Source organism: Crocodylus siamensis, chromosome 3 (genome assembly GCF_052110815.1).
Source record: "Crocodylus siamensis isolate JL-2025a chromosome 3, ASM5211081v1, whole genome shotgun sequence".
Classification (NCBI taxonomy): Eukaryota; Metazoa; Chordata; order Crocodylia; family Crocodylidae; genus Crocodylus; species Crocodylus siamensis.
The window spans coordinates 168,400,127-168,421,068 of record NC_143397.1 but is presented as its reverse complement, the minus strand read 5'-3'; the positions used below and the strand labels follow the sequence as shown (position 1 = coordinate 168,421,068).

Below are 20,942 nucleotides of genomic sequence, written 5' to 3'. Positions count from 1 at the left end.
GGCATCTCTTGCGAAAGACTGACATGGATGAAGAACTCTAACATCACCTCAAATCTGTAAGTGCAGCCTTTGGATGCCTGAGGAAATGCATGGTGGAAGATTGTGACATCAGATCCTAAACCAAGCTCATGGGTTATCAAGCAATTGTGATCCCCACCTTACTGTACAGAGCTGAAATGTGGACAGCATACAGGAGACGCCTCAAGTTGCGGGAGAAGTACTATCAATGCTGCCTGCAGAAAAGCCTTTGAATCCAGCTGGAAGACAGATGCACCAACATTAGCATCCTCTCTCAAGCAAATACCACAAGCATTGAGATGATGATTCACCTGACATCAACTTTGCTAGGCCAGCCATGTCACCTGGATGTCCAACTCCAGAATCCCAAAGCAAGTTTTATTTTCCCAGCTCAGTCAAGACATACACTTAAGAGGAGGGCAGAGGAAATGCTTTAGGTATATCCTCAAGGGCAACTTGGAAAAGTGCAGCATCAGCTCATGGGAGACTGTCACTCAGGAGAAGAGTCTACTGCAAGAATCTCCATACTCCATACTCCGAAACTTTACAATGACAACAGGAGACAGAAACAGCATGTTTCAGACCAAATCAAGAATCCATAGCCACCAACCCTACATGGAAACACATGCCTGAGTTCCGACAGAGTCTGATTGGCCTTGTAAGCCATCTTCAGGCCCACAGATAAAACAGTCACGGAAGACAGTCATCCTTGACTGTGAGAGATTGCTGAAGGAGGATGAACTATTGTCTCCCACTGTTCTAAATGTGCTAAACATTACGCTACAGGGGCTTGTTCCATTTATGTTAAAATTTTAGTAGTTCAAAGTGGTCAAATGTCAAAGAAAAGAATGTGAGAGAAAATAAAAGCAATGTGCCATTTAGTCTGATGGTTGACATATTTGTATAAGAGCTGGTAAATGTGGGTTCAAATCCTTCCAGGCTAAGCAAGAAGTTGAATCTAAATCTCCCATATCCTGTGTGTGACCTAACTCTGGACTCTTGGGTAAAAGGGAGAAACAATACCATATCCTTCTCCTTCTGTTTAAGAAACATTTTTTCATAATTTCCTTGGCTTTGTTTACAAAAACAAACATTTTCTGATGCATCTTGTCATTTTTTGTTTTAGTTGAAACTGCTTGGTGAATCCAGCCCAAATTTGCACCTAGCTCTGAATCTACATTATTCAGTGTACAATTTGCCAAAAATATACCCAGCTTTGTTTTTGAGTTAAACTTCTGCATACTGCAGAGCATACACCAATAGTTTTAAAAATGCGTAGAATCAAAGTCTCTGCAATTCTCATTTATTCCAGTACAGAACTTGTCCCAATAGAATTAATTTATTTATCCAGATATATTAGCTACTGATGTGCAAGCTAATGTTATTTCAGAATATGTGTGAATGGAATGGAAATTTTACTATAAGAGGGATTTGCAGCTTTTTGTAGCATGTCATGTCCTTGAATAGGGTGAAAGGAATGCCATTGATGCATTTTTGGCTTCGGTACGTCTTGGCTGTGGTATCTCTTTCCCTTCGCTGACATGAATATTATACGTGATAAAGGTCTCGGCTCTGCTCCCAAGTATATTAGCAGCAGTTTCTGGTAATTGGCATCAGTGGACACAGGACTCAGTCCAGTATGTTTCATTTTACACTACATTCATTTGGGACCTAACCCCTTTGTGTAGGGAACTGCAGTTTGATAGGTTTCCAGCACTGGAGTTCCTTGATATGCTATCTGGCTGAGTTATGATAATGATGTCTATGGTATGTTGTATGGGATTATAGCAGAATGTTTTTGATCACTTGCTGAGTCTCTGGTCTGCTGTCATAAATATCTTTCCTTTAAAAATTTTCAGGGGTATAATTGCCACCTCTGAAATGGCTAGAGAGTTTATTTTGTGTTTAGATTCCAAAAGCAGGAAACAAGTTCTTTGCTCCAGACTCTATATAGGTTCCAGACTGAAGAATACTGATCATTTAGATGTCTAGAAAATGATTTGTATTTCTTTCCCTACACACAATTTCTGTATTAGGGGGAAACATTGCTGCTGTAGTGTTTCACAGAAGTTGTAATGTGTTTGTTTCATACTTCCTTTCTCTAGAATGCATCTCCCATGATGCATCACAGTCTCATTATATTATATGCAAGTTCATGGGGGGTACTTGCACATAATATTTCTTGAAAGATATTGTCTGGTTGGGAAATTTGGCTCATAAAGAGGCGTTATGGGGCACCCACATTATACCTCCCATCAAGCACAGGAACAGTACTACTGAACAATTTTTTTTTTATATATCAAGTGCTTGTTTTCTCATTGAAGTGTCAAATAGTGCATTGAAAAAAGTGTGGAAAAATGTATTTGAAAATCCAGTTTTGTGTCATTAACAGTTTTTGTAGAAAATTGTTGGCTAGCTCTATTAACCAGGGTTTTATCTGAAAGTTCTTCTGTGAACTTTTCTAGGCTTGCCTAGAAAACTGCATGTCATAGAACAAGATTTGATATAAGTTGTTTTGTTCTTTTTTAAATACAGAGATACTCAAAGACCTTTTTCCAAGCATTGTGTACTAGTGGACAGAGCACTGAATCTTTTTCACAACACAAGAAATCTGTTTTCTGGTTCTGTGGACTAGCCTTTTGAGTAGTCTTAGGCAAATCATTTGACCTTTCTGTGGTTCTGTTGTGTCCAGCCTGTGATCATGCAGTGGTCTTTTTTTGTTAATTCCTTTAGATTTTTAATTTGAATCATTACATAAGCTATCAGCACAAAAATATGTCCAAAGAGTTGATTTCACCAAAATCATCTTGTTTTGTTTTGTTTTGTTTTGTTTTGTTTTGTTTTTAGGACACTATTTCTTCAGAATTTTGAACAAGCTTGCACCAGACACAGTAGCAAACCGTAGAAAACAACATATCCACTTGTTTAAAGTTCACTGTAGTACATGGGACTGTGTGAGTTATAAGAACAGAATTTGGCCCTGGTTTAGCACTGGAATCTGAAGGTCCACCACAGTAGTTGAAGAATCCTTTTAGATAATTTGTTTAAGATTGTGTGGTTTTGAACCATCGATCTTCCCATCTTGGCTTTCCTAAGTCTTTATTGTTGACTGAGTCACCCACAGGATCTCAGGATGAGGTTTTCATGTGAATGAAGAGACAGATCTGAAGTAGGGAGGTAGATTTTAGTCATTAACATAAAGATGGCAGTCAAAACCATATTTGTGGGTGAAATTGTTTTAATAGGAGGTAGAAAGGGAAAAGGAGATGGCCACAAACAGCGTCTAAAGCAGGGGTGGGCAAAATATGGCCCGCGGCCCGGATCTGGCCTGCCAGGACATTCTAACCAGCCTGTGGGGCACTTAAAAAATTAAGAAAATATTTATCTGCTCCTGGCTGCCCATCAAAGATGACAGGAGCCAGGGACAGTAGGACCCAGGGGGAGCTGGCAGGAACCCATCCCCGTCCCATCCCCAGCCTTTTCCCTGCCTTCCTGCCCCCACACTGCTCTAGCATCACATGGGTCCCGGCTGTATTGCTGGACCAGGGAGCACAGGGCCTGTGCCAGTACCCCAGGGGGTAAGCGGGTGTAGGTATGGACTGTGTGTGTGTGTGTGTGTGTGTGTGTGTTTGTAGGGTGTCTCACACACACACCCCACCATACACATACACCCATACCTCCCTCACACTGCCATACACACAGATGCCCACACATGCACCCCCTCACACACCGCAGCCATCCTCCCCCACACACAGCCCCCAAACCCCATGCCCCCATATATCCACACATACACCCATATGCTCCTTCACCCCAGCCCTCACACACACCCACTATCTCCCCCACACCCTACATACCCACAGCCCCCCACAAATCTATACCTACCTCCCCACAAAAATATACAAGAGTAAGACTTCATTTAAGCTGTTATGTACAATCACCTCTATGTACACTACACAAACACATGTAAACCAAGACAAAAATATTTTCTGAAATCAAATTAATAAATGTTTTAGATGTTCACTTTTTAGAATATAATTTGGTATTTTTCTGGTTCTGAGATGACAAAACCCCTTGCTGAAAGGAGTAATTCCGGGGACAAGGGGGGAGGGACTTCTGGTGGCAAAGGTCAGAGGTTAGGGGGCAGGACTTCCCATCACAAGATGGTGACCATGGGGTGGGGCACCTATCAAAGGGCAGGGCTATATAGCTCTTGACAGCTTGTCAGAACTAGATCAGTGGCCCTCCACCCAAAATAATTGCCTGCCTCTGGTCTAAAGTGATCCTCATTGAGGTTTGAGAGAGGGCTATTCACTGAGCAAGACTGTGAAGGAATAGTTAGAGAGAGCAGTCTCAAAGATAAGGTTTGAAAGAACTTAGAATAGTATGGTTGCCAGTTTTACTCCACTGAACTGCTTCAGTAGAGTACAGGAGATATATACCATGCTGAGATGCATCTTGAATTAAATCATAGGTGGGGGTAGGTCTTGAATAGAATCATGGGAGTGGTATTTAAGATTGCATCTTCAGTTAGGATGGCAATATAGGGTAGAAAGAGGAATGGGTTGATAATTTGAAAGGGAGGTGGGATTATAACTGCATTGTTTAAGATGGTTGAAACCAATGTGTGTGTCCTGCGCTGGAAGGGGTTTATGGGACTTACCTAGTATTTTACCACAATTATTTTCTTTTCTCTTCTGGATCCTGGATATTATAGTATTTATTCAACAGCAGAAAATCTTGTTGTAATATTATGTTGGCTGCTTGTTTTCATTATGACAAAGAGTATTTGCTTTCTGTATCACACTCTTGCTGTTTAAATAATTGCAGTACAGGAACGTGGTATACTAGTGTCCTTGTGCAACTTCTCCAAGGACAAATATAAAATTTACCTGGCTGTGCCTTATAAACTTTATTTTTTTGCATGTTTCTTGAGAGTCAAGAAAAGAATCAATGAAGGTTACATTTCCAAAGCAAGCAGTGGGATTAAAATAATAACAGCATTTGAGTTTTGCCTCCTGTGCATGGCTTTGAAAATGTACCCGTTAATGTCACTGGCATATTTTCTTCTTTTCTGCATAAACAATCTTGGGTTGTTCAAAGCTAAGGCTGCCAAAGTTTAGAGAGGTTTACTTTTGAAGGCTTTTAATTCAACTGACAAGAGCAGTCCATTTATCTTGTGACCTATTTATAGCCATCAAACAAAGTGTAGCCAATGGATCTGCTTTACTTAATGTAGTATGGTAGGTAGCAGATTAAAAGCATGGCTAATGTACTCATGAGAGTAGGTGTGCATATATGCCTGATACAGTGTGTTGCAGAAATTGGAGTATACTGTCATTTTATCAAATAAAACAGACTTTGCAACCTGTGATGCAAAGAATGAGAAGTTAATGTTCATTTTTCTGGTCACAGTAAAATGTTGAATGGCCACTTTCAAAAATCTACTAGCCTTTTGAGGGTCAGATGACAAACCTCTTGCTCATGCTGGTGAATTACTGAAGTCAGTGGGGAGTAGCTTGTAACTACTGTGAAGATGGGGTTCTGGTCCTTATTAATTGATTTTTTTTTATGTTGAGTTGTCAGCATATATAAAAAATAAATAGTGGGTTTATTTTTCCTCAATATGGGGAAATGGTATAAGAAACTTTATTTCTAGTGTAAAATTACAGAGCTCTTAATTGAAGTACTGTCTTTGTTTTTCAGGTTGTTTTTGAAGTAGTCACTTCAGGTCACCCTGGGTACCTGGCTATTGATGAGGTGAAGGTTTTAGGACATCCGTGTAGTAAGTGCCTATATGTTATTTGGAGCTATTTTTTTCAAATATATTTGGAACAATATTTGAATATAAATGAAGCACATCAAATATGGAAAAGGTTAACAACAATATTCCACTGCTGTAGAAATAGATTAAGTATATAACAGTCTTCAGAAGGTTTGGTATCTAATGGTCTGAATTTTAGGTTGCAGTTGGAGAAAACTTCATTAAGATACAGATCCAAAAGGGCATTTAGGGGCCTAATTCCCTCTTTCTTCTGAAGCTGTGGCCAATACTTTTCTTCCTGAAAACCCCTTCATCCCTCCCTTTGATTTCACCGGGAGGTTGGGTGCCAAAATACCTTTCTGGGTCTAGCCTCAGGCTCCATCTAATTGTTTGATTCTTTTTTGTCACATGCATTATACTCACAAGTATTCCTGGTGGTTTGCAAACAGGCACAGCATCATTTAAAATAAAATTAATTTATTGGTTAATTTTAAAATGCCTGATAAAGTGGTTTTAGTGCTAGTTGCAGGAAGACGTACAAATTTTTTTAAATGTGGGGGTGGTTATGCAGAATCAGCAGCTCTGCTATTTCTGACTTAGTTCTAATAAATATACGTGGTTCTCATGTTGTTAGTATTTGTGCTTAAGCTGCATTTTGAATTTGTATTTGGGATGCAAACAGGCTAAATCTAAAGTAGTTTTTGTCAGCATAATAATTTAGCCTGCAAAGATTTTTGGGTTTTGATTTGTGCATTTATAGTGATTGATTCTTAAAGCATGCAAGTGATACTTAGTAATAGGGAGAGTAAAATATACCACATAGTGTGTGAAGGGCCAGCTTAACAGTAAAAGCTGTGTTGAAATGTACTTGCTTTAATGAAACAGTTTTTGGTAAAGTAATTTAAAGGTGAAGAATGAATTAAAACATCAAGTCAGTTATGGCATAAACTGGCAAATTGAAAAAAAAGTGACAAAATTGAGTCAGAATTATTATTTTGTGATGAGGTCTAAAACTTTGCAGGGTGGCTAATTATTTGGATGTTGTACCAGTTTTGTTCAGTGTTACTGGCAGAGAAAATACACTTACAGCCATTAGCTTCAACTTTTTAAACAAAAATGAGAATGCTGGAAAAATATGGTTGGTAAATATGTAAGCCATGACCTGATTACATTTACTGTGGACTAACAGAGGAAAGTTACAGCTCACATTACAGTGACTTACTATATCATAGAAACGTAGGGCCAGGAGGGACCTCAAAAGATAGTTCAGGCTCTCTAACAAGGATTTCTTGGTGCTTTGGTAGAGCTAATTTGCCAAAGCTGAAGCAAAAATAAAATAAACTGATTGGAAACAAGAGTTTAAAAAAGAAAAAATCACTGAATGCTGTATAGTTTTCTCTTTTTTTCTATTTTCTCTTTTCTTTTTCTCTTCTTTTTTCCTTTGAAAAGTCTATGAGCTCACTAGCTGGCTAGAATTCCACAATCAAGAGAACAAAGGTTGCCTATACACATGCTCAGAGGTGGGGGGGGAGGTGTTTTAATTAGAGCAGTTCCCAGACAGACACTCTAATTAAGATGGCTCACCATCTCATGTATTAAGTCTCCACACATTTCAAAATTGCCATGGAATGCTTTTTCCAAAGCTCATTCAATTAGGGTTAGATAAAGTACTCTTGCAGCTATTTTGAAATGCATGGAAGCTTAATACACGTGACACTGAGGAGCTGCCGGAGTGTTCTAATTAAAATGTCAATGAGCATGTAAAGGCACCAGCTTTGGCTTATATACCATCCTGGTTCAGTGGTGAAGAATCCAATGAGAAATAAAAAAGCAATGGTCTAATAGATTTTGCCATAAGGACATTTTTCATGATGTTCATTCAAATGTCTCCAAACCCTTAATTTTATAATCCTTTGTATTGAAGTTTAAACAGTTGCTTCTCTTATAGTTGTTATTCCCCACGTTATACCTATAACATTCCTTTTCTTTTAAAGTAATTAATTTTCATCACTTTAATCACTTATTTGTGGGGCTCTTCTAGGAATTTGTTGAAACATTTCTAGTACTGAGATCTCCAAAACTGAAAGAAGCATTTGAAGCTTGGTTCAGTTCCCATTGTAGACAGTGAAAACATTCCCCTTGATTTCAACAGGACTTGGATTGTTTGAGAATATTGCGTTTCTCAGGGATAATTGTTTAATTTCTGATTTTTTTCTGTAATAAAGTTGTTTCTTTCCATTAAAACAAAACCATAAATATGCCACTTTTACCCCATTGGCTGAATTGCACTTAATTCTTCTTTAAACATGTGTTTGATTATGTAACTTTTAAGAGTACAGTCACACTGTTCTTGTTTATTGGGAATGTTCTTGCTACCTAAATTGCAAATAGGATCAGGATGCAACAGCTACTTTTTGTTTTCCTCAACTTATTCAAAAGAGCTATCTTTAAAAATATGGCTCATGGTGGTGGGAAATGTTATGCTAGGACTGCAGCATATCAAACAGTCATGGTATAATGCTTTATCTCCACACAATGTGTGCACTTAAAAAGAAAAAGTTGTTTCCTTGACAACATCATTAAACTTCTTACTGTTCTTGTCTACTTGCTAGTATAAATATCTAATGTGTTTTTGTTCAAAACATCAATTAGTTTTCAACATAATCTTTATTAATACAGAAGTGTTATTACAAGAGGGCTGCTGAGCTAAAATAATTTGCACAGTAGGAACAATAAGATCACACCCTCCTCTGTTGTATGAGAGACACAAGAGAAAAAGAACATGGCTAACTTAAAACAAGCTTTACAGTACCTTACACAAGTAGAGTTAAATAGTCAAAATCTTTGCCAGTATGTGTTGTTTTTTTCTCCAGTGTAAATATATAACAACAACACTTTAAAACAGTACCTATAAAATTAACTGGCATGTGTTGACTAGAGTTAGTCACAATCATAAATGGTGTTAATAACTTTTTTTTTTTCTTTTCTGTATCAGCCAAAACTCCCCATTTCTTGCGTCTTCAGAGTGTGGAAGTCAATGCAGGCCAGTTTGCCACTTTTCAGTGCACTGCAAATGGTAGAACAAACACAGGTGACAGGCTCTGGTTACAGGTAATTATTTTCTTTCTTAGTACATTGAGATGTTTTTGAAAGTGCTATTTAATCACTCTCAAGTATCACACAAGCTGAAACTAATAGGGTTACTTGCATCATCAATATTGATCTTAATAACAACCCTGTATTGCTACATAGTATTTGTTGTTTTGCAGCATCTGATACTGAAAGATTCTCCTCCCATGTCAATTATGGAGGAGCACAGATAATATAAGAAAGGCAATAGTAGCTTTTATGCCATTGCAATTAGGTAGATGATGACTCTTCAGAAGTGGACAGTGCTTTCTGTTGGCACTGTCTACAGGGGTTTTCAACCTTTTTTAAGGAGTGTACCCTTTCTGGGTACACTTCTGGCAGAGTGGTGGAGGGGGATGACAAGTGACAGCGGCTGGATGTGGAGCGGGGCGGCTTGCACACTGCCATGGCAGCACAGGGTGGTGGATGGTGGCAGCTGCATGCAAGCTCCCCCTACATCCAGCCGGGCAGTGCCTGTGTGACCCACAGAGGGGAGCTGCTTCCTCCCCCACAATTCCTGCTTCAGGGAGGTGGCAGTGCAGGGTGGTGTGTGCCAGCACTCTGTCCCTGCCCACCCGTGTGTACCACCTATCCCCTTTGCAAGTATCCCTGGTTGACAATCCCTAGTTTTTAATAATCTCTATGATAGTTAGATAGAAATACAGAGAGCAGGAAGTTAGGTAGTCATGAGATTCCAGGGAAGGTCGACTTGTGGATTCAAAATTATCTTAGAGATAGAAAACAAACAGTGAGTATAAATGGGAAGTTTTGGGGATAGGAACAGCAGGGTCCCTTGGGGATCTGTGTTGGAACCAGTGATTTTTAACATGTTCATAAATGATTTGGTAAAGGGGGTGAAAGGTAGCCAGATTCGTGGATGACACAAAATTACCAAGGTGGTAAAGACCAAGGTGGACTGTGAAGAACTACAGAAGGAGCTGGCTTGTTGAGAGTTTGGGCAACTGAATGACTGATTAAATTCAATGCAGATAAGTGTAAAGTGATGTACAAGGGCAAAAATAACTCAAACTATACCTGCGCTATAATGGGCTCTACATTAGCTGTTACCACAGAGGGAAGAGATCTGAGAGTCACTGTGGACAGTAAAAACATCAGCCTAAGTGCTCAGTAGCCATTAAAAAGGAAACAAAATGTTAGGGATTATTAAGAAGGGAATTGTTAACAAAACAGGAAGTTTTTATTATGCCTCTTTATAAAACCATGGGGCATCTACACCTTGAATACTGTAGCCTGTTCCGGTCTCCATATCTCAGAAATGATATAGAAGAACTGGAGGTACAGAGATGGGCAACAAGGATGGTTAATGGTATTGAGAGGCTTCCATATGAAAAGGGACCTGTTCAGTTTAGAAAATGACAGTTGAGGAAGGACATGGTACGGGTTTACAAAAGACTAAATGGTGAAGAGAAAGGAAATAGGTATGTATTATGTACTGGCTCACAACATGAGAATTAGGGGCATAAAGTGAAACTAGTAGGTAGTAAGTTTAAAACTAACAAGAGGATGTTTTCACACAGCATGTAACGGTTGGACAGTTTTTTGGTGAAAAGGTGCGTCAGTAGCTATTGAGCATGGGAATTAGGATACAACCTCTGAATTACAACTACCTGGACCTTGGGGCAGATAGTCAAAAAGCCTGAGGCAGAACTGATTTAATCTAGGCAGCTTCCTCTAAGCTGCATAGGGTGAACCGATAACCAACTGAACTGACATTCAGTTTTCAGTTGGGAAAGGCAGAGGGAGGCTTGCATTGACCCAGCACATCACCCAAACTGCTGGCCATTGCAGGCGCCTACGTGAACACAGAGGCTGCTCCAACACACTAGAATTCTAGCACGTTAGAGCAGACTTAATTGATTAATTAAGTCTGCTGGAGCATGGCAATTGTCCAGCAGCCTCCTGTGTCTTATGTATTAGCACCCCCCTGCTTAACAGTGGCGGCAGGGGCACTTGAACTAAAGCTCATTGAACAAGCTTGTGCACATAAAGTGCTTGAAAGGGAGGGTGAACTGGGTGTGACCAGGTCAAACTCGTTTTTGGAACGGTTTGCCGGAGATGCAACTTTTTGAAATGGTTTGCAGGAGGCGCTTCTCAGGAATAGCCCAGGGCAGCCTCAAGGAGCAGAGGGAAATTCTTCCACTCCCCTGCAGCTAGTTTTACCTCAGTCTCACAGCAGCTGAGGCAAAACCAGCTGTGAAGGAGTAGGAGAATTTCCTTCTGCTCCCTAAGGCTGCCTGAGACTCTCAGGGGCTAAGGCAAGTAGCTGTGGGGTTCAGGAGGGGAATAATTCCCCTCAGCCTCCTGGGGCTGGCCAGGGATGGGGACCCTGGGCTTGGGGTGAGAGAAAGTCCCCCAAGGCAGGGGCTTCCTGGTGCCACCTTACTGGGCTGCATGGGCAGGCACTTGGACAAGAGGACTTCTTCTCCTTCCTTCCTGTGGCAATTGCTGAAGCAACCAGCAGCTGGGAAGGGGGAGGGAGAAGGACTGCTGAGGGTCAAAAAGCCCCCTACCACAGAGGCTTTCCCTTCCCTCACATGCTATGTAGACCCTGACTAAGGGCAAAACTAATTGCAGGGGGTCTGTTCCCCTGTCATGTTTCCCCCACCCCTCCTGGTTTCTGTGGGCTGATGGATGCAGGCAGGAAGCAGTCCCTGCACGACTGGAGCAGGCAGCATAGCCCAGGGCTGCAAAGCATCCTGGGATGGTGGGGGACTGAGTTAACTTGAACCAGGAAGGGATCTGGGACAGAAGTTCCATAAACTGGTTTAACTTAAATCAGTTAAGTCTAATCCAACCAGGTTTATCTTGAACCAGTTTTGGCTATTTTGAAAGCAGCTTACATGCACTGAACTTCTGTTCCATTACAGGTTTAAACCAGTTTCCAATCACTTAAACTGGTTTATGTGTAACTTCTGTCCCTAGCCTAAATGCCAGAGGCTGCAAGTGAGAGGGGAAGAGTGAAAAAAACCCTGGTCATGGCCAGTTCAGTCTACCTTTCAGCATCTACGCTTTGCTACTGTGTGACACAGGATACTGGACAAGATGGTCTGACACAGTAAATAGCAATTCTTTATGTTCTTATGAGTAGGAAGGGGAAGGATAGGAAGAACTGAAACTTTCGTAGACGGGTAGGGGATATATATGAACTCTGTGGGTGGTGCTTTTGTTCAAACCATTATAAGTCTTTTCATAGTTTCATAGTTTGTAGGGTCGGAAGGGACCTAAGCAGATCATCTAGTGCGACCCCCTGCCATGGCAGGAAAGAATACTGGGGTCAAACGACCCCAGCAAGATGTTCATCTAACCTCCTCTTAAACACCCCCAGGGTAGGAGCCTGCACCACTTCTCTTGGAAGCTGGTTCCAGACCCTAGCCGCCCTGACTGTGAAGTAGTGCCTCCTGATATCTAACCTAAACCTACCCTCTGCCAGCTTGTGACCGTTATTCCTGGTCACTCCTGGCAGTGCTCGGGGAAACAGTGACTTCCCCAATGCCTGCTGATCCCCCCTGACTAGTTTATAACAGTCCACAAGATCCCCCCTCAGCCTTCTGTTTTGGAGGCTGAACAGGTTCAGGTCCCGCAGCCTGTCCTCATAGGGCCTGCCCTGTTGTCCCCTGATCATACGAGTGGCCCTCCTCTGGACTCTCTCCATGCTGTCGACATCCCTCTTGAAGTGCGGCGCCCAGAATTGGATGCAATACTCCAGCTGCGGCCTGACCAGTGCCGCATAGAGGATCACCTCCTTGGACCTGCTCGAGATGCATCTGTGGATGCATGACAAGGTGCGGTTGGCCTTCCTGACTGCCTCTCCACACTGCCGGCCCATGTTCATCTTGGAGTCAATGATGACCCCCAGATCCCTTTCCGCCTCCATGCTGGTAAGAGGGGAGTTCCCCAACCTGTAGGTATGGTGCCGGATGTTCCTCCCGCAGTGTACCTTTAATTTAACACTTGCATCAAGGGTATGAGCATTTCAGAAATGTGAGAGAGATAGGATCACAAATGAGCAAAAAATCCTCTAGTTTCAATACAGAGTTTTTCTGCATATAAATAATGAATAATAATAATAAACTAATAAATAACTAATAATACGCATCTGCTCAGAACCCAATATGATAGCCATAGAAACTAGTGAAGCTGTTTTAATTCACTTTATAAAGTATTGGAACAGGGTCCAAGGGCAAAATACAATCTGTACTAAAGATCCCATGTATTTTGTTTTACATTGTTGATAACAAAATCAAATGCAGCAAAGACAGATGTAAGATACCACATCTAAGGAAGAAAAAAATAAATGCATAAGTACAGAATGGGAGATAATTGGCTCAGCAGTCCCAGGAATCCTCCTGCCAAGAAATATTCACAGCAGTGTGATGCAATTGCAAACAAAAGTAAATGCAGTTTTGGGCTGCATTAAAACAATTCTGTAGGTAAGAGACAGCAGGTGACAATACCACTCTCTCCAGTACTAGTTAGGTCTGAGCTCAACACTTGACAGATATGAGAAAGATGTAGAAAAATTGCAGAAAACCTGGAGTTGAGTGACAAATATGATACAATAAAAACCATACCAGGAAACAAGTGAAAGGACTGGGTATGTTTAGTTTGGAGAAAAAGGAGATGGAAGGGGGAGGGGAGACAGTTGGGGGACATGATAGCAGTTTTCAAATACCTGAAAGTTGTCATAGAGGATGGGAGAGTAACTCTTCTCCCTTGTTGCAGAGAGCTGAACATAAACTAACTGACTTAAGATGCAGCAAAGCAGATTCAAATTAAATATCAGAAAAAATGCAACTTCCTCATCATCAGAACAGAAGGATAATGGCGTAACATGTTCAGGGAAACTGTGGAATCTCCTTCATTGCAGGTTTTCAAAAAGAGACTGAATAGGGATTTTTCATGGACAGTTTAGGAATAGCACATCCTACATTTGTGCAAAAGGTAAACTAATTGTCCTTCAGGTCCCGTTCAGCCCTATGATTATAGCATACTTACATTTTTTAGTAATTTTAAATTGTTAAATTAAGTAGTTTTATGTGGTTTTGTCTGAGTAATGTGAAAAACATGCATGCTTGTTTAGGCCTTGTTTATTGTTTTTCAGGATTTAAGTATTGTTGAGCTGTGTCTTAATCTTCAGTCCTAGAGTCAAGTGATTTGTATGATTAAATCAGCTTGTCAGTCTTAATTAAACCTTATGGTTCTGAAAAGCAGTTTGAAAACATTACCTGACTGTGACTGATACTATGATGTCTGCCTCAGTTGACTGAGGCTGAAAATAAAGCTTTATGAAATGTAAACTGTCCAAACGGCCCAAACTCATCCCTTTTGGGGGAAGGACCCGCGGTGCAGGGTGGGGGGTAAGGGAGCAAGGGGATTCCTGGCAGACACCTGCACCAGAGGACCGTGTGGGTAGGTCCAGCCCACTCACCCAGACGTGAACACTCCAAACTGTGGAGTAAGCAGTTAGGTATATTCTCTGCTGTCTTCTCTGTGCCTCTAGAATAGGGATAGGCAATTATTTCAGGTGGAGGGCTGCTTACTGAGTTTTGGCAAGCTATCAAGGACCACATGGGCAGCCCTGGCCTTTAACAGGTGCCCCATCCCCTGGTTGCCTTCTTGGGACTGAAAGTCCCGCCCCCTAACCCCTGACTTGCCACTAGAAGTCCCTTCCCTTGCCCCACAGAATTACTCCTTTCAGCAAGGGGGTTTGCCATCTCGGAACCAGAAAAACACCAAATTATATTCTAAAAATCAAACACGAACTACTGCATTAATTTATTTCATTTCAGAAAATATTTTTGTCCTGATATACATGTGTTTGTGTAGTGTACATAGAGGTGATAGTATGATTGTTTAAAATGAAGTCTTACTCTTGTGTATTGTGGGAGGGTGTGGGTGGGAGGGTGAGTATAGGTTTGTATGTATGTGGGGTGTGGGGGAGGGTCTGTATGTGTAGGATTTCTTGGGGGATGGATAGGTGGGGGAGGTGTTGGTATGTGGGGGATTGTGAGTGTGTGGGGGGAGGGTGGCTGGGGAGAGTTGTGGTTTGCTTAGAGGGGAAGGGTTTGTCTACAGCCTGCCCCCCACCCCCAATGGCAGGCAGAGCCCTCATCAGTGCTTCTGTAAGCCTGGGCTCTGCGCTCCTGGCCCTGGGGCACTGGCGTGGGCCCCATGCTCTTGCCTGGTGCTACTCGACCGCCATCTGCCACTGCTGCCCTTCTCCTGCCGCTTCTCCCCTGTCCCCCCCTCCCCGCTAGCCGCCCTAGCACCATGTCTCAGCTGCTCCTGCAGTCCTGATGCTGCAGCCGTGAACTATGCAGTGTTGGAGCGGCTGGCCAGCAGGGAAGGGAGTGGGGAAATGGCTGCACCAGGCAGTGGGAAGAAGCAGTGAGTGGACATGTGGAGCACAGCGACAGCTGGGCAGGAGCACATGGCTTGTGCCAGTGCACCGGGGCCAGCGCTGACAGGGCCCAGAGCGGGGCAGCAGGTGTGCAGGGTCTGAGCTGGCATGGGTTGTATGGAGTTGGGCTTCGCTGCTCAAGCAGGGAAAGGAGGGAGCCAGCTCCTGCCACACCTCTCTGGGCCCCATGCCAGCAGGCCCCAAAACACCAACTTGGCCTTGCGTTCCTGCTCAGCTGTTGCTGCGCTCCACACGCCTGCTCGCTGCCCCTTCCTGTCTTCTCCTGTAACCATTTCCCCACTCCCCACCCGGCACACGTGCTCACCAGCTGTTCCAGCAGCGTGTAGCTTCCAGCTGCAGCACCAGGACTGCAGGAGCCAGCCTGGCCAGCCCTAAGGACTGGGGTGATCACTTATGGTCCTCCCCTGCCTCCCTCCCTCCCCCACCTTCCCCTTCTTATCTGTATTTCCCTTGGTGCAGGGAGGTAGGAACAGTCCCAGGCCAGAAGCCTCTGCTAGGCAGAGGCTTCAGAGCTGGGGGCAAAGGGGCAGGGGCCAGTCTGGGCCAAACTTGCTGCTGTGGCTGCTTAGTTCTGCTGCTGGCTCCCTCTCGATCCTACTGCGCCTGCCTCCTGTCATCTTAGACAGGCAGCCAAAGATATTAATATTTAAATATAGATTTTATCTATTACTAATATTTAGATAAATATTAATTTTCTAAAATTTTTTGGTGCCCTGCAGGCAGGATCAAATGGCCTGACGGGCTGGATTCAGCCCACAGACCGTATTTTGCTCACACCTGCTTTAGAATGATACCTGTTGCTCTCAAGGAGAATGAAATGAAGAACAGGTCCTGCTGCCCCCATCTCTGAGATGAAATCGGCTCCCTACCCCTCCTTCCCCAACCTATGAAAGCTATAGGTAGGATAGGGCTCTGGGGATAGAACGACTAGGACAATGATTCTCAACCTTTTTTAGATTCAAGACACCCCTTGGAAAATTCATCTCTTGGGTTTCACTGTTTTTTTCATTACCGAAAAATACTAGAGCAATTCTTCCCTTGCAAAGAGCCCTGAATGACCATAGCAGGTCAGAGTTTTTGGCATTATGGATTCCTGGATGCAATTTCTGGGTTTATCTTATGAATTGTGTATAAATGTTTTATACCTAATATTGGGTGGTGTCCTACGAGTGAAAACATTTATTCTTTTATTTTTTAAAGGATCTCATGACACCTCAGGGTGATGTAATACCCTTGCTTAGAATCATTGCACTGGGAATTTGCATTGTGGTGTGCCGAGGCCCCAGACCACCTGTACCTTCCTACCTGTTTTGCAATCTGTGTAGGCCAGAGCACTGTTCTTGGCCTTTGGCAGCAAGTTATCTCTCTAAAACAGAGGTGGGCAATTATTTTGGGTACAGAGCTGTTTACTGAGTTCTGGCAAGCCATTGAGGCCCTCATAGCAGGCAGCCAGAGGCAGATAAATACTAATTTTCTAAATTTTTCAGGGGCCCCGAGGGCCAGATAGAATGGCCTGATGGACCACATCTGGCTGCATTTTGCCCATCCCTGCTCTAAAACCAACACCGGATTAGATTGATAAGGGTATACCTGTTAAACTAAGGGAACTATTCCCCTCTTTCTGGCTCCCTCAGGTGGAAGAATATAATATACTCTCCTCTTGGTGGAAGTAGCACAGGAAGAAGCAGCCATATCATAGTCCCAGCAAGGCAGAGAGAACAAAACACTAGAGACCTGACTGCACCAAAATGTGCAATGCCAAAATGTGGAGCTCTGTGACATATTTTAATTGGAAAAGCATATGGTTTAATAAAACCTTGCTGTAGAACTCTGGTGGGTTTGGTGCTGTTATCATTGATGCTGGTTGTTTACTATCTTGTAGAAATATGCATTATGTTTAACTATCTGCAATGAAAATTATCGTCGTTATTGCAATATACACATGTTGCAGTGCTTATCAGTTCTTACATTTGTCTCGTGTTCTGCTGCTCATACTGCTACATTTTTTTTTAAAATACAATAGAGGTATTTACCTGCTTTTAGGTTGTAATGTTGGATTTATAACTCTGTCTCTAAGGCTCTGACCCTTTAAAAGTGTATGCACATGCTCAACTTTGTGGAGAATGTCCCATTTTGCCCTCAGTGGTACTAGTCACAGAGTGAAATCCTGGTACCAATTAAATCAACGGGAATTTTGCCATTGACTTAATGGGGCTAGCTTTTCTCCTCTTACCTCAGTATAGAGTTAAGCATGTACTTTGTAAGAGTTGAGCTAAATTCTTTATATTACTTTGTTATAATTTTTACTCAATGAAATGTCTTGGACTGCAGTATGATTCTAATTGTAATGGTGTAAGTCCTGAGCTCAGTAAGAGCTCCTTGTATATACCAGGTAAGAGACAGAAGAGTTTGTCAAGGAATGCTGCTACTTGTTTTTCATTCTCTGCTTTTCACAGCGATGCATAAGGTGTGGTCTCAGGTTACTGGAAATCGCAGTTCCTTACCGCTGACACATCCATAACTATGGATATTCCAAATGCATTTTTATATGTGAACTTTAAAAAGTTGATAACATTTTCTGGAATGCTTAGATTTGATTTTTATGCTTGCATGCCAGCTTCCACAGACATCTGTCGCCACATATGGTAAGAATAATCAAAACACGCTTCCAGTTCTGGAAGGCTACAACCTAAGATCTTTAGAATTTAGGCCCTGTGTAATGCAATTCTCAAAGTAATTAACTACATTTAACATTTTGCATTTTCCTACTACCTCAGGGTAGAAAGTCCTCAAGTCAAAGAGGACTCCATAATATTTAATATTATAGTATCATATCCCAAAACGTCAGATGTCACACTGTGATATTTAAGCGTTCTTGGCCTTATGCTCCTTCCATACAGTATTCTAATGCTATCCTATGACCCTGAGTTCAGTAAGTCTAGCTATCATACTTGTAGTAACTTGCAGTCCTTTCTAGATCCACTGATTCATTATGTAGAAATGAAAGATCCTATATTACTCTCTGAAAATCAAGTTCATTTCCATAGTTTTTTCCCAAACTTCTGCCTTAATGAAGAGGCTTCTACGCCCAGTGTATTCAGAATGGAGTGGCCTTTTGGAGTTAGCCATATGATTTGTGCCTGTGGTAGGGGTGCTGGGCATCCAGGGTGCAGACATGCAAAATGTTCATTACAGTGTAAGATGACGTTACACTGTAGTAAAAGCGTAGTGGACGCGCAATGCATAGCTTTGTACTAGTGTAAATCACTCCAATCTGGCACAAAAGTGCCCCTTAGAAAATAATTATGCACTGGTGTAAGTTACACTGGTATATTGCTTGTGTGTTCACTTCCTTAGTCAATTTAATCATGGGGTAGTTTTTTGCTCAAAGCCAATTGACTGCATTGCCGTCTAGCATCCAGCCACTATTACAGTACTGACTTTGGCTAGCATGTTCATGTGTCTGCTTCTTACTAAGAGTACATTTAGTATGGAGTAAAATCCAGGTAAATTACTCTGGAATAATCGTACCATATTGTCACACCCTTACTTCCCATCTCTAGGACAGGTGAGTCATATAATTAATCTCTCTTTTTTTTTCTTCATCTCCAAGATTGGGGGTGGAGAGTAATACATTTCCTTTTTTCCCATCCTTCCCACCCTACTTGAATATACAGCCCTGATCTTATCTAGGAAATATAGGCCAGTGGTTCTCAGTCTTTTAAGGCACAAGGCACCCCTCCGTAACTTTTCTAAGTTTCATGGCACCCCAGTTGAGAACCGCTGGCCTAATACAGCACACATTTGACCAGAATATGATGTGCTTAGGACTTGATCCTCCATCCATTTTTTGTCACAGATACAGATATAATAAAAGGAAGGAGAAATTAACCAGTGTTGATAGGGCTGATACAACTTCAAAGGAAGCATCCCTAATGTCAAACCCAGTAGTAACCCAGCATCCCAGAAGTTTAGCCAGTTATTTCTGTGCTTTGGCGAGGGAAGGAGGAATGAGTGAGGGAGTGGGAAGGGGGTTTGCTGTGCATAGGAGAAAGTGGAGTGGGGAAACTGGGCATAGTCTTACCTATCTCCCTTGAAAGGGAGATAGGTTCACCCAAGGACTGCAGACTCTCATCCTCACTTATACTTTACTGTGTTAACACCCTCACAGCTGCCACCCATCTACATGTAGATGGTGACTGTAAATGCCTTAATTTGTCTGTGAGAGTGTTAACAATGTGGCTGCCTCAAGCAGTAGGGAGGGGAAGAACAGCTTTGAGGGGGATTCTGCTCTGGTCTGTGCTGCCAGCTGGGCAGTGCACATCATGTGGTATATGTGTACACCATGTGTGCCACACTCTTTCCAGATCTGCCTCTGCACTCTTCTCCTGGAAACAGAAAGGCACAGACTGTCTCACCAACGCTGCACATCTCTCTTTTCAAGAGGAGTATGTGGGGTTGCACTGAGAAGAGGTCAGGCAGGAGTGCACACTTCAGCTGCAGCTGCATTTGCTTCCTGATCTGCCTCCACAGGAGGCATAATGGTGCATTTTAGCTTGACTGTGGTGGCACCCATGTTATGGCACTTGAAGAAGGTGCTCATGGCACTCCAGTACCCCAGTTGAGAATCTCTGTTATAGGCATTCCTATAAAACAATTGAATAATAATTACAGAACTAAAGACAGACACTAAAATATTGCAGCAGAAGTTCTCATAGAATTTCTGGCCAGAATCAATTTGGGCAGCACAAAAAATGCATGCAAGATTCTGTCCCCATTTGATTTCCACTGCTTGTTACTTCTTTTCTCAGACACAGTAACATGATATAAGGTTCTGATAAATGTCTGAAATAAAATCATGTTTCTCTTGAAATCAGTGGAAGTTCTGCCACTGAGTGGAGATCAGAATTATTGGTTGCTTATCCAAGACCACTTACCTTTCAGTCGTGTATTTTCCACCAGTTTAGTTCTGCATTTGAACTGCCTTCTTTTCTAAGGAGGGAGGGTTATTTAAAATTATTAAATATATCCTGTTCTTACTAGTTAGTCCAGGAGGGCAACAAAAATGGTCAGGGGGCTGGGGCACATGACTTAATGAGTGGGGGTGAGGGAACTGGGCTTACTTAGTCTGCAGAAGAGAAGACTGAGGGGGCATTTGATAGCAACCTTTAACTCCCTGAAAGGGATTCCAAAGAGGATGGAGCTAGACTGTTCTCAGTGGTGGCAGATGACAGAACAAGAAGCAGTGGTTTCAAGTTGCAGCAAAGGAGGTTTAGGTTGGATATTACGAAAAACTTTCTCACCAGGAGTGGGATGAAGCGCTGGAATGGATTACCTAGAGAGGTTGTGGAATCTCCATCCTTGGAGGTTTGTTTATAAGGTCCAACTCAACAAAGCCCTGGCTGGAATGATCTACTTGGAAATGGTTCTGCTTTGAGCAGGGGGGTGGACTAGATGACCTCCTGGGGTCCTTTCCAATCCTAATTTTTTATGTTTCTATGATTCTACTAGTTATGGTAGTCTCCTTTGATCAGTTTGGGGTTTTTTTTGCTTTTCTCCATAGTTGCTACACAATTTAATTTCATCATCAGT

General features: G+C 42.3%; 1 protein-coding gene across 6 annotated transcripts in view; it reads left to right on the top strand.

Annotated features, from left to right (window-relative positions):
• The window catches only part of PTPRM (protein tyrosine phosphatase receptor type M), a 745,518-nt gene that overhangs the window by 263,995 nt on the left and 460,581 nt on the right, over positions 1-20,942 (top strand). For all 6 annotated transcript variants that reach the window (XM_090039711.1, XM_090039716.1, XM_090039712.1 and 3 more), the window contains exons 4-5: positions 5,722-5,800; positions 8,775-8,890. In XM_090039711.1, the coding sequence (XP_089895837.1) occupies positions 5,722-5,800; positions 8,775-8,890 (195 nt within the window). The remainder of the gene's footprint in view (positions 1-5,721; positions 5,801-8,774; positions 8,891-20,942) is intronic.